The sequence below is a fragment of the Balaenoptera musculus genome, chromosome 13 (genome assembly GCF_009873245.2).
Source record: "Balaenoptera musculus isolate JJ_BM4_2016_0621 chromosome 13, mBalMus1.pri.v3, whole genome shotgun sequence".
Taxonomy (NCBI): domain Eukaryota; kingdom Metazoa; phylum Chordata; class Mammalia; order Artiodactyla; family Balaenopteridae; genus Balaenoptera; species Balaenoptera musculus.
The window spans coordinates 25,056,832-25,068,981 of NC_045797.1; the positions used below are offsets into that span (position 1 = coordinate 25,056,832).

Here is a 12,150-nt window from a genome sequence, read left to right on the forward strand (position 1 = left end):
TTGCGGAGCACAGGCTCCAGACGCGCAGGCTCAGCAGTCGTGGCTCACGGGCCCAGTTGCTCCGCGGCATGCGGGATCTTCCCAGACCAGGGCTCAAACCCGTGCCCCCTGCATTGGCAGGCAGACTCTCAACCACTGCGCCACCAGGGAAGCCCTATTTCATGTAGTTTTAAACTACATTATCTACCAGAAATTTCAATCATCATCCATCCTATGTGTCTTTCAGGTTTCAGTTTAGTTCTCTTTGACCATAGGCTCTACTATACGGAAGTAAGGAAGAGGATATATGACATTCTTTCCACAGCTTGTGGCCAGAAAACCAGGCCAAGACAATGTGTTTATAAGTCCCAGGATCATTTATGGAAAAGCTAGATAGTTCCTTCAGAATTTTATTGAGACTTGTGGTACAAAACAAGGGGAAAGCAAGTGCAAATGACATTAAATTCCAAGCCAGTAAGGGCTGGTTTTTAAACTTTAAAAAGATACAGTTTGCATAATAAGACTTATAGGACTTTCTGCCTTAGGCAATCAGTTTGTCTGTATTTTTTCTGGATAATTGAAAAAGGTGATTAAAAAATAGGATAAATCATTTTCCTCAACTGTGTTTTCAGTGTTGACCAGTCAGATTTATTTTAGAAAGAGTGCATTCCAGAACTTAAATTTAACATATTTTATAATACATATATGGTGCAACTTTCTACTTTCTAGAAGTACGTACTGATCTTGATCTTACCAACTATAGCAAAACCAAGAATTTCTTTAAATAGTATGATCTCAGATTTTTCCTTGCTCCCATTCTCTTTCCTTTTTAAAAAAAATTCTTCCTTCTGCTATGAGGAAGTTTTTCTTTTCTTTTTTATTTTGTTAACATTTTTCTTTTTTTCCAAAACTTTTCCCCAAATCATGTATTACCTTTGGCATGATGATGATAAGTGTTGTTTGGGGTTTTTTCCCCCCCAAAAGAAAAAAAATGAATGCACATACATTGACTCTTTATGCTGCCATGGACATTTAAAGCAATGTATTAAATTACAAGAAAATCAAAGCCATAATTAATTTTTTTCACTCAGTGTATCTTAGAATGACCTTGATTTATTTGTTCATGTAGATTATACACAAACTCACCCAATTTCTTACTGTGAAATCATATTAAATGTACCTATTTTATACAGTTGACCCTTGAACAACACAGGTTTGAACTGCATGGGTCCACTTCTACATGGATTGTTTCAATAAATACATACTAGAGTACTACACAATCCACAGCTGGTTGAATCCTTGGATGCAGAACCACAGATATGGAGGGCCGACTGTAAAGTTAATACACTGATTTTCAATTGCGAATGGGTCACTGCCCATAACCCCCTGCATTGTTTAAGGGTCAAATGTAGGTATGTTAACTAAAAGTGTTTTGTGTCTACACATTTCTGGTGTTTAGTTATAAATGTTTTGTACAATGTAATCGCTCAGGAATACAGAGTATTGAAAGTATCACAAGTACTAGGAAGTATTTATAAAGAGTAGTCTATTTTAAGCTCTCAGTATCAAAATATGATTTTTTTTAAAGTATAAAACCTTGACAAATAAAGGGGAAATTCTCAAAAGTTATTTAACCGTGAACTATAAAATGGAAGAATAATACTCAACCAACATGAGTACTATGAGGATTAAATGAAATTATGTTAGCTAAAGTCCTCAGATAATAACTGTCATTATTAAAAATAATGTGTTTTGATTATCAGATAGCAGCATGTTTACCAGACAAATGGTTCCAAAATTCTGCCATGAGAACATCTTTTCCCCAGCTAGAAAACTTCATCCAGTTTTTACTGCAGTCTGCACGTAAATTATCTACAAGTGAAATCAGGTAATGCATATTTTATTTGTACCTCCATAAGCATAGTTTAGGGTTCCGTTCTCAGCAATTTTTAGAAAGATTTGTACTTTACTTTTAAAAATCTGAGACTGTTACTGAAGAGTTAGGAGATATTTTCATGTATGACCTTTAGAATCACTCAATATTTTATATTCACACCTCATGCATATTAGTTCATATTTTTAAATGTAAATCTCTTCCAAAATAAGCACTTCCAGAAAACTGTATCACAGGGGAATTTAAAATTAAAACTATAAATCAAAAGCCTCTTAACAAGCATGTTTTTAATGTCTTCTTAATTTTCCTAGCCATTTCAAAATCTCAACATTTGTTAAGTACAGGTCTGCAACCTGGCGTTTACCCAGCAGTAGCTAGATCTCCGTTTTGGATATCTCATTCACAGCACTAGATGTTTAAGGACTTAAATACAGTGGTATTCTGGTAAACCACCTCTCCAAAAAGAAAAAAAAAGTTAAAACCTCAAATTGTAGCATTTGATGATATCTGTGGATAAATACTGCTGCCAGGATAGCCCATATAAGCTGCTGGTAGCAGCAAACCACAACTCAGATTCCTGATAGATTTACTCTGTGCTTTTCTCCTTTTTTATAGTCATTCACATTAAAATTTGCCAGAATACATCCACTAATAGTCTGTATTGGAACTTCATGATTATGTGGAGAAGGTAGCATCTAAATATTTTATGCTATTTTAGATATTGGCATACGGTAAAGTTTTTGTTTCAGATTAACTACTTATGATTCACTGTGCCCTTACACATTGCATTTCTAAGAGGGAAAATGCTTTTTTGTTGTTTTTTTTCAGGGATGAAGTCAAAGAAATAATTCTTATTCTGGTGAAAATAAAAGCTTTGAATCAAGCAGAATCCTTCATAGAAGAATATCACCTAGACCATCTTAAATCAGTAATTAAAGAAGTTTGAGTGAACTTTATAGGAAAGTACTAAAATGAGGTTTTAATACAGTCACACTTGGCTCTTTTGCTTGGAGAAAGAAGAAAAAAAAAAAAAAAGTGTTGCCACTTCTTTATTCCCAGTAATGGAGGGGAGGATTTGCAAAACCCGAAAAGCAAGGACTCTGTCTTTCCATTCCTTCCACCTTCTACCTTCTGGTATCATGAAAGGCTGCCCCTTTTTTTGCAGTGTTTGCAGGAATTAGACACACAGGAACAGTAAGAGTTTAACATATTTCCATTTCCATTTGATTTTTCCATCGACTTTTCCAGCTTAAGAAAGGAGTTGAAGGAAGCTTGTTATAGCTGTTTTGGCTTTGGTTGGTCTTCTGTCCTGAACCATAAAAACCTCTTTTAGTTCTCTTCATTTTAACTATCTCTGTTTACAAATGAGTTTAAATGAAAATCTTAATCGAGATGAATTACTTGTTAAGTATTCTGATTAAGGCATTTTAGGGCTTTTGATAACTAATGCTTGTCAGATTGTTCTTCAGAAATGTGTACCAATGTATTGTACCAACAGAAGTCTAAGGAAGGCCAATGAATCTCTACCAGCGATAGGTATTATCATTTTTTTTTAACTCATTGGCACTTAATAGGTGAAAAAAATCTTATTTTAATTATTTGTTTTGGCTATTAGAGAGTGACTACTTGTTTTTTGGCCATTTGTAATTCTTTTTGAAATATCTATTCATCTTTTTCTTATGGATTTGTAAGAGCTTTATAATTTAAAGATACTGATGTTCTGGGAATTCCCTGGCATCCAGTGGTTAGGACTCTGCACTTTCACTGCCAAGGTCACAGGTTCGATCCCTGGTCGGGGAACTAAGATCCCGCAATCCACACAGCACGGCCAAAAATAAAAACAAAAACAAAACAAAAAACAAAACAAAGATACTTGTGTTTTGGCTGTGCTATGTTATAGTTTCCCTCATTTGCCATTTTCTTTAAATTTGTGTATGTTTTTGGTGTACTAAGTTATCGCTTGTTAGGTAGTTACTATTTTTTGTTGTGGTTTTTTTGTCATTGGTGGTAGGCCTAGACAGGAAACAAGTATTTTAAATATTCAGCACAGCGACTTCCCTGGTGGCGCAGTGGTTAAGAATCCGCCTGCCAATGCAGGGGACACGGGTTCAATCCCGGGTCCGGGAAGATCCCACATGCCATGGAGCAACTAAGCCTGTGCGCCACAACTACTGAAGCCTGCACACCTAGAGCCTGTGCTCCGCAACAAGAGAAGCCACCGCAGTGAGAAGCCCCCATGCACCACAATGAAGAGTAGCCCCTGCTCACCGCAACTAGAGAAAGCCTGCGTGCAGCAACAAAGACCCAATGCAGCCAAAAATAAAAATAAATAAAATTAATTTATTAAAAATAAATAAATATTCAGCACATGTGATTCATTTTCTAATAAAAAATTTGTGTGATTAAGAAAGTGAGGCAAGGTCATTGAATCAAAAGGAAATTGAGGGACTTCCCTGGTGGTCCAGTGGTTAAGAATGCACCTTCAAATGCGGGGGACTCAGGTTCGATCCTGGCTGGGGAACTAAGATCCCACATGCCATGGGGCAACTAGGCCTGTGTGCGGCAACTAGTGAGAGACCCTAAACAAAGAGCCCCGCGTGCTGCAATGAAGACCCAGCACAGCCAAAAAAAAAAAAAAAAGGTTCTTTGTGGCACTCTGAATAACTATAAAATAAAAACTTTGAAACATGCTATGTGTATGAGAATTTAAAAAAAAAAAAAATTGAGAACATTTTTCAAAGTGAGTTTACTGAAATAATTTCTGTTAAATCTATTTGTTTAAATAACTTGAGGGCCATCCTAAATGTATTATGCAAATTGTTGCCCAAAAGATAATCAGGAAAAAATTGATTATGTGTAGGATTTGAGCATGTGGCCTCTGACATTATCACCCCTAGTTTTGAAGCTGCATGTAATTTATTTTAGCAGGTTGGTGTGTGATTTCTACTGCAGTGAAGACTCATGATTCACTGGTATGAACAGTTTTTTAAAGTTTATTTTGGTTACACAAATTATGAAGAGTAGAATCTCATCTAGAAAATTCAAGCCATTGCTAAAAAGGATTTAGCATTCTTACACAATTATTGTTCCCAGAGGTAACTGCTGTTTTCATTTTGTTATCCTTTCCGACCTTTTCTCTACTTAAAAAGTACGTATGTGTGTATACACACACACAGACCTTTGTTTTTTATGTAAATGGCAGATACTTTATTGTGTATGAAATTTGTAACTTTTTTATTGTTAAAGTGTACATTTGAAATTTCCCTGTAATTTTTGCATTTGTAATTAAAGGTGTGTTAGATGATCCCTTACATTTTTAACTTGGGCAGAGAGATTTCTCTTGATTTTTGTAGAGTGGAAAATATTAGAACTGCTTTTAAAACTAAATTGATTTAAATTCGCAATAGTTTTCAACTAAATTTCATTATGCTTGCAGTTTGAATCTCAGTATTTTTATGCATCATATACTATATCTGAGGATATTCAAAAACATTTGTGGGGCTTCCCTGGTGGTGCAGTGGTTGAGAATCTGCCTGCCAATGCAGCGGACATGGGTTCGTGCCCCAGTCCAGGAAGATCCCACATGCCGTGGAGCAACTGGGCCCGTGAGCCACAACTACTGAGCCTGCGCGTCTGGAGCCTGTGCTCCGCAACAAGAGAGGCCATGATAGTGAAGAGGCCCACGCACCGCGATGACGAGTGGCCCCCGCTCGCCGCAACTAGAGAAAGCCCTCGCACAGAAACGAAGACCCAACACAGCCAAAAATAAATAAATAAATAAAATTAAAAAAAAAAAAAAAAAAACATTTGTGAAGCTTGCCTAATCCTCAGTGCAGAGTTCCTTTTTCCAACCCCCCGCCCCTTTTTTTCCTGTTACTGTGAAATGGATGGAATGAAGGAGACAAAACAACTAGCAAAAACAAGTCTTTGAGTTAGCAATTTATCTCACATCTCAATTCTCTCCCTGGGTTTTTTCAGCTTTTTGTTCACTTAATGTAAAATGTTTACAGAATCAGACAGATGACCTTTTTGTTTTTACTTCTTTCATATGGCTTTTAGGAACCTTTCAATGGCCATGAAAACATACCTCAGAACAATTGAGTTTTGCATTTGTTAGGCTTGTGATAAAATGATATTTACATAGATGACTCCTAAGAAATACCGTATGCGGTACAAAACCTGAAAAAGGTATTACAAGAAAAGAAAATAGACCAATATTCCTCATGAATATAGAAATAAAAATTAAAATATTAGCAAATTGAACCCAGCAATGTATAAAAAGGAAAATACTAATACATCATGACCAAATAGGGTTTATTCCAGGAAGGCAAGTTTGGGTCAACATTAAAAATTTAATCAGTATAATTCACCTATGAACAGAATAAAAGAGGAAACCCATACAATCATCTCAATGATTACAGGAAAAGCACTGGACAAAATTCAACACCCTCCCACAGTACAAAAACAGGAATATAAATTCTTTAATAAAGAGCACCTGCAAAAGAACATCCACACTTAACATCATACTTAATGGTAAAATATTAAAGCAAGGATGTCTGCTCTCACCATTTCTGTTCATCCTTGTTCTGTAGGTCCTAACCGTGCAATCAGTTAAGAAAAAGGCATAAAGATTAAAACACAAGAGTCGTCATTCACAAATCACAAGATTGTTTATGTAGAAAACCTTAGGCACTCTACAAAAAAAAAAGTCAGAACAAATAAGTGAATTTAGCAAGATCTTACAAATATTAAAGTCCAGGGGCATGCTAGTGATTTAACTGGAAACAAATTTTTAAAACAACACTTCAGTAGCAGTGAAAAACATCAAATTCCTAGGAACAAACCTATAGAAAGACTTTGCACTGAGGAGTACGAAAATTGCTGAGAAAAAAAAAATGTTTAACCTAAATAAAGGCTTTCCTGGTGGCGCAGTGGTTAAGAATCCACCTGCCAATGCAGGGGACACGGATTCGAGCCCTGGTCTGGGAAGATCCCACATGCCGTGGAGCAATTAAGCCTGGGCACCACAACTACTAAGCCTGAGCTCTAGAGCCCGCAAGCCATGACTACTGAGCCCACGTGCCACAACTACTGAAGCCAACACACCTAGAGCCCATGCTCTGCAGCAAGAAGCCACTGCAATGAGAAGCCTGCACACTGCAATGAAGAGTAGCCCCCACTCACCGTAACTAGAGAAAGCCCACACACAGCAATGAAGACCCAGCGCAGCCAAAAATAATTAATTAAACCTAAATTTAAAAATGTGTCATATTCATGAATTGGAAAACTCCGTTATTGTTTAAGGTATCTTCTCCCCATATTGATTAATAGGTATGCAGTCCCTGTCAAAATTCTATCAGGCTTTAAAAAAAAAAAAAAAGAACAAAGACTGGTTGATTAAAATATTAAAATTAAAGTTTATGGGACTTGCCTCATGGCTCAGTGGTTAAGAATCCACCTGCCAATGCAGGGGACATGGGATCGATCCCTGGTCTGGGAAGATCCCACATGCCATGGAGCAACTAAGCCCGTGCACCACAACTACTGAGCCTACCCTCTAGAGCCGGCGAGCTGCAACTACTGAAGCCCACGCGCTCTAGGGCCTGCATGCTGCAACTACTGAGCCCACATGCTGGGACTTCCCTGGTGGCACAGTGGTTAAGAATCCGCCTGACAATGCAGGGGACACGGGTTCAAGCCCTGGTCCAGGAAGATCCCGCATGCCATGGAGCAACTAAGCCCATGCACCACAACTACTGAGTCTAGAGCCTGCGAGCCACAACTACTGAGCCCACGTGCCTATAGCCCATGCTCTGCAACAACAGAAGCAACCACAATGAGAAGCCCACGCACCGCAATGAAGAGTAGCCCCCACTTGCTGCAACTAGAGGAAGCCTGTGCGCAGCAATGAAGACCCAATGCAGCCAAAAAATAAAAAAATAATAAAGTTTATGTAGATGTACAGTGACCTTAAAATAGCCAAACCGATCTTGAAACGGAAGAACAAGTTGGAAGACTTGCTCGTTCTGGTTTCAGGACTTACTATAAAGCTACAGTAATCAAGACTATGATATTAGGATAAGAATAAATTAATACATCAATGGAACAGAATCAAGAGTCCAGAAATAGACCTAAACATATATAATCAATTTTTGACCACAGTGTCAAGTTAATACAGTGGGAAAAGGAGAATATAACAGTTATTGGTGGAACAACTGAATAACTATTAAATAAGATGAGCCTCAACCCTTAACTTTCCACACACGCACACAGGTGAATCATAGATCTAAATGTAAAGCCCAGAAACAAAAGCTTGCAGGGAGAAACATAGACTGTGTTTGACCCTGGAGTAGGTAAAGATTTTTTTGGGGTAGGACACAGAAGGCACCAACAAAGAAAGAAAAAAAGGATAAGTTGGACTTAATCAAAATTTTAAATTTATTCAAAAGTATTCTATATCTTAGGTCAGCTGGGAAGTACAAATTAAAAGTACAACGATACACCAGTTCACATCCACTAGAATGACTGAAAAAGACTAATATCAACAAATGCTGCCAAGAATACGAAGCCATTGGAACACTCCTAGTTTGCTGATGGAAGTGTAAAATGGAACAACCACTTTGGAAAACTGTTCATCAGTTTCTTATTAAAGTTAAACATTTACTAACCATACAACTCAGCAATACCACTCCTACATATTTACCTAAGAAAATAAAAATATGTTCACAAGAAAAGCTTGTACAAGAGTGTTGATAGGAGCCTTATTAAAAATAGCCCAAAACTGTAACAAAAATGGATAAAGTGGTGGATTCATACAACGGAAAACTACTCAACATTAGAAATAGACTAATGTATACACTAAGTAAACCTCAAAAGCATCATTAAATGAAAGCAGTTAGGTAAGAATACATTATGACTCAATGTATGTTAAATATAAGAACAGCCATAATTAAAATGACGGAAAATGAAAAAAGACCAGGTAACTTTCAGTAGTGATGGAAATGCTCTATGTCTTGATTTGCATGGTGGATACATGGGTATACTCAGTTGTTAAAAATTCAAAGAGAAAATCCAAGATCTGTGTATTTCATTGTACATTAATTATGCATCAATTTTTTAAATACCTTGTTAAGTCAGACAAGTGTCTGGAATAGTGAACTATCTCTGGTGGTGTTACAGATGGGCTGAGCAACATTGAAGACCTTACTTCATGAGACTGTTTTCAAAGGTCATCAGTGGATGTTAATGGAGGAAAACTGATAGTGATATTCAGAGACATTTTTGCTTTTAACATGACACAGTCCATTTGACCAGTGGTTCTTAACCTCTTTTCTGCCCAAACCTAAACCTAACAAGTTTCCATCAAAAATAGTGCTTTAGAATCACTGCCCTGGATATTTCAGTATGATCTGCTAACCAGAAGTGCCCCAGGAAGATTCTGTAAGATAGTCATAAACACAACATTTTTTATGATATTCTCTTAAACTTGAATAAGTTTCATGGAGTTAAGCCAGAGAAATGTGAATTAATGTTTGTTAACACAGGTTTTACAGGCTTCTTACAAAATGTCAAAAGAGCATTAAGGTTGACTATTCATTTGAATATTTTCATGCAGTGGTTGCATGACAGAATTAAATGTCTATGGACCCACAGTTCCTAAACTGTCTTCTGAGATGCCCTGTGGCACCACTGTGAACTCAAGAGGCACTGTGGGACATTTTTTTTAAATTTTTATTTATTTATTTATTTTGGCTGTGTTGGGTCTTCATTGCTGTGTGCGGGCTTTCTCTAGTTGTGGTGTGCGGGCTACTCATTACAGTGGCTTCTCTTGTTGCGGAACATGGGCTCTAGGCATGCGAGCTTCAGTAGTTGCAGCACGCAGGCTCAGTAGTTGTGGTGCACGGGCTTAGCTGCTCCGCGGCATGTGGGGTCTTCCCAGACCAGGGCTCGAACCCATGTCCCCTGCATTGGCAGGTGGATTCCTAACCACTACGCCACCAGGGAAACCCCTGTGGGACATTTTGAATTTTCAAGGAAAACAGCAGTACCTGTCAGAACCACTGGAGATTATAGCCCAAGGTTGTTCAGTTTCAACATTAGATCATGTGACATTACTTTAGAAGATGATATGTATTTGTGAAGCTGGGTTTTCAGAAGTTGCTGTGATAAAAAGCAAATACCACCTGAAATTCTATGTGGAAATAAGTTGGTAGTGTTCAATATGATTCCAAGATTTGGCAAGTTACATAGTGGCCAGCAGATGAACACAACCCCAATTAGTAATTATGATTTAAGGATGCAATAAAATTAATTTACATGTTTTAAAAAAAGAAAATATTTGGATCTAAATGGTTAAAAAGGGGCACTAAGTATCTTTTGGCAAGGGGTGTGGGGAGAGATAAGGGATGGGGCACCCTTTTAAAATTTCTGAAAAACTAAGGGCTCTGTGAAGTGAGAATGTGGGAACACTGATACCTTGTTCATTGGAAAGCAAAGAATGTTTCTGGACATATTTGGGCTTCTTATGCAAAATCATAAAGGAATACATAGGAATACCACCTCCCTATTGTGCTCTAATTTTCAGGAACACATCTAGGATTTTTAAATTATAAAAGGCTATTACAGGGACTTCCCTGGCAGTCCAGTGGTTAAGAATCCATGCTCCCAGTGCAGGGGGCACAGGTTTGATACCTGGTCGGGAAACTGAGAACCTGCATGCCGCATGGAGCAGCCAAAAAAAAAAAAAAAAAAAGGCTATTACAGATAGATACTTAAATTCCATAAATATGTGGCTGGTAGGATGACCAGCCATTTGGTTTGCTGGGACTAAGACGTTTCCCAAGATGCAGGACTTTCAATACTAAAATTGGGGAGTCCCCAGCAAACGAGGACAAGTTAGTCATTCTACTCCCTTCACTGAAAATGGTATGTGGACATTTTGGTTAGCTGCCTAATTTAGAACAAAATGACCTGCCTTGAATTTCACCTCCATTCTGCTGTTCCTTAGGAGCAAGATGTTAAATGCAGTGGTTCTCAAAACTAGCTGTACATTAGAGTCACAATGAGAGATTTTTTAAAAATGAATATCCATCCCTCACCTTCCCCATCATAATCTAATATAGTCTGGAGATATTTTTTTTAACTGAGTTTAAAACAGTTTTGAAAACTCAGACATTTCTGTGTTTAAACATTAGCCTCATCACCTATCTCCTGTACCACTTTAGACAAGCTACTTTCCTCTCCCAAGCTACCTCATTTGTAAAAATAGACACCTATCTCACCAGGTTTTTGTGAATATTAGAGACAGGAAATGCCTTGCACAGTGTCTGAAACATAGGAGCCCTTCTACTGGGACACAGACTAGCCTGTCCTTGAACACTGAATTTTTAAATCATTTTTCTATGTATAATAGGAAAACCTAACTTTTTGAACTCTGAGTCATACAAAAGACTCAGGGAGTTATTTCTTTTAAGATAATAATTGTCCTACCACAATGCTAAAGCAAGGTTTAAAAATAGCACACACTTGAGAAAAATGATGGATTGGGCACATCCAAGATCTTGATGTCCCAGAGAAACATTGAAAACATGAGGAACATTCACAACCAGATTTTCCAGAACTCTGGAAAACAATCAAAAGTTTATAGCAGCCAAGTAAACACTGAGTCCAAAAAAAAAAAGGCAACTTTTAAATGGTAGGAAGTCACCAAGATAGCAACATAGGACATGCCAGGCTTTGCTCCTGACTTCACTCCCCTTCACAAGTTGAACTAACAGCTATTCATAGGCAAGACACCACTGAGAAAATCTTAGAACATGGAGGTGAGGCTGAAGCACTGAAGCTTCAGTCTCTGAAGCACCACAGAGGCTGAGACAGACTGCATTAGAAGGGTAAGAGAAGCAACTGCATTCGAAGCACATTGCCCCTCCCCCAGGCAAGGGCAACACCACACCAAGAGGGTTCCACTGAGCCTACAATTCCTCCAATGGGAACAAAGAGCCCAGGGTGGACATCCAGCTCCCCCAGCATTGTTGGCTGCTTCTTGGGAGTTCCACTCTGGCCTCATCTCATAGGGGAAGCATGATTGGAACACCTGTAAAGCTGTGTAACCCAACAATGCTCGAGCAGAGATTACAGTAGGCAGAGCTAATCATCCACAGAGCAAAGCCAGGGACACCACTCAACCAGGGAATTTGGGGTGAGGGTTAGCTTGATTCAAGACCACAAACAGAGCTTTTCCAGACTTGGAGCTGGTTCCCTCTCTCTGCCCAGGCAGA

The 12,150-nt window shown here is 38.1% G+C and overlaps 1 protein-coding gene across 2 annotated transcripts in view; it reads left to right on the forward strand.

The window, feature by feature from the left end:
* The window catches only part of GCFC2 (GC-rich sequence DNA-binding factor 2), a 72,028-nt gene extending 69,093 nt beyond the window's left edge, over positions 1-2,935 (forward strand). For both annotated transcript variants that reach the window (XM_036873525.1, XM_036873526.1), the window contains exons 16-17: positions 1,743-1,867; positions 2,702-2,935. In XM_036873525.1, the coding sequence (XP_036729420.1) occupies positions 1,743-1,867; positions 2,702-2,819 (243 nt within the window). In that variant the 3' untranslated portion in view covers positions 2,820-2,935. The remainder of the gene's footprint in view (positions 1-1,742; positions 1,868-2,701) is intronic.
* Positions 2,936-12,150: the final 9,215 nt, after the last annotated feature.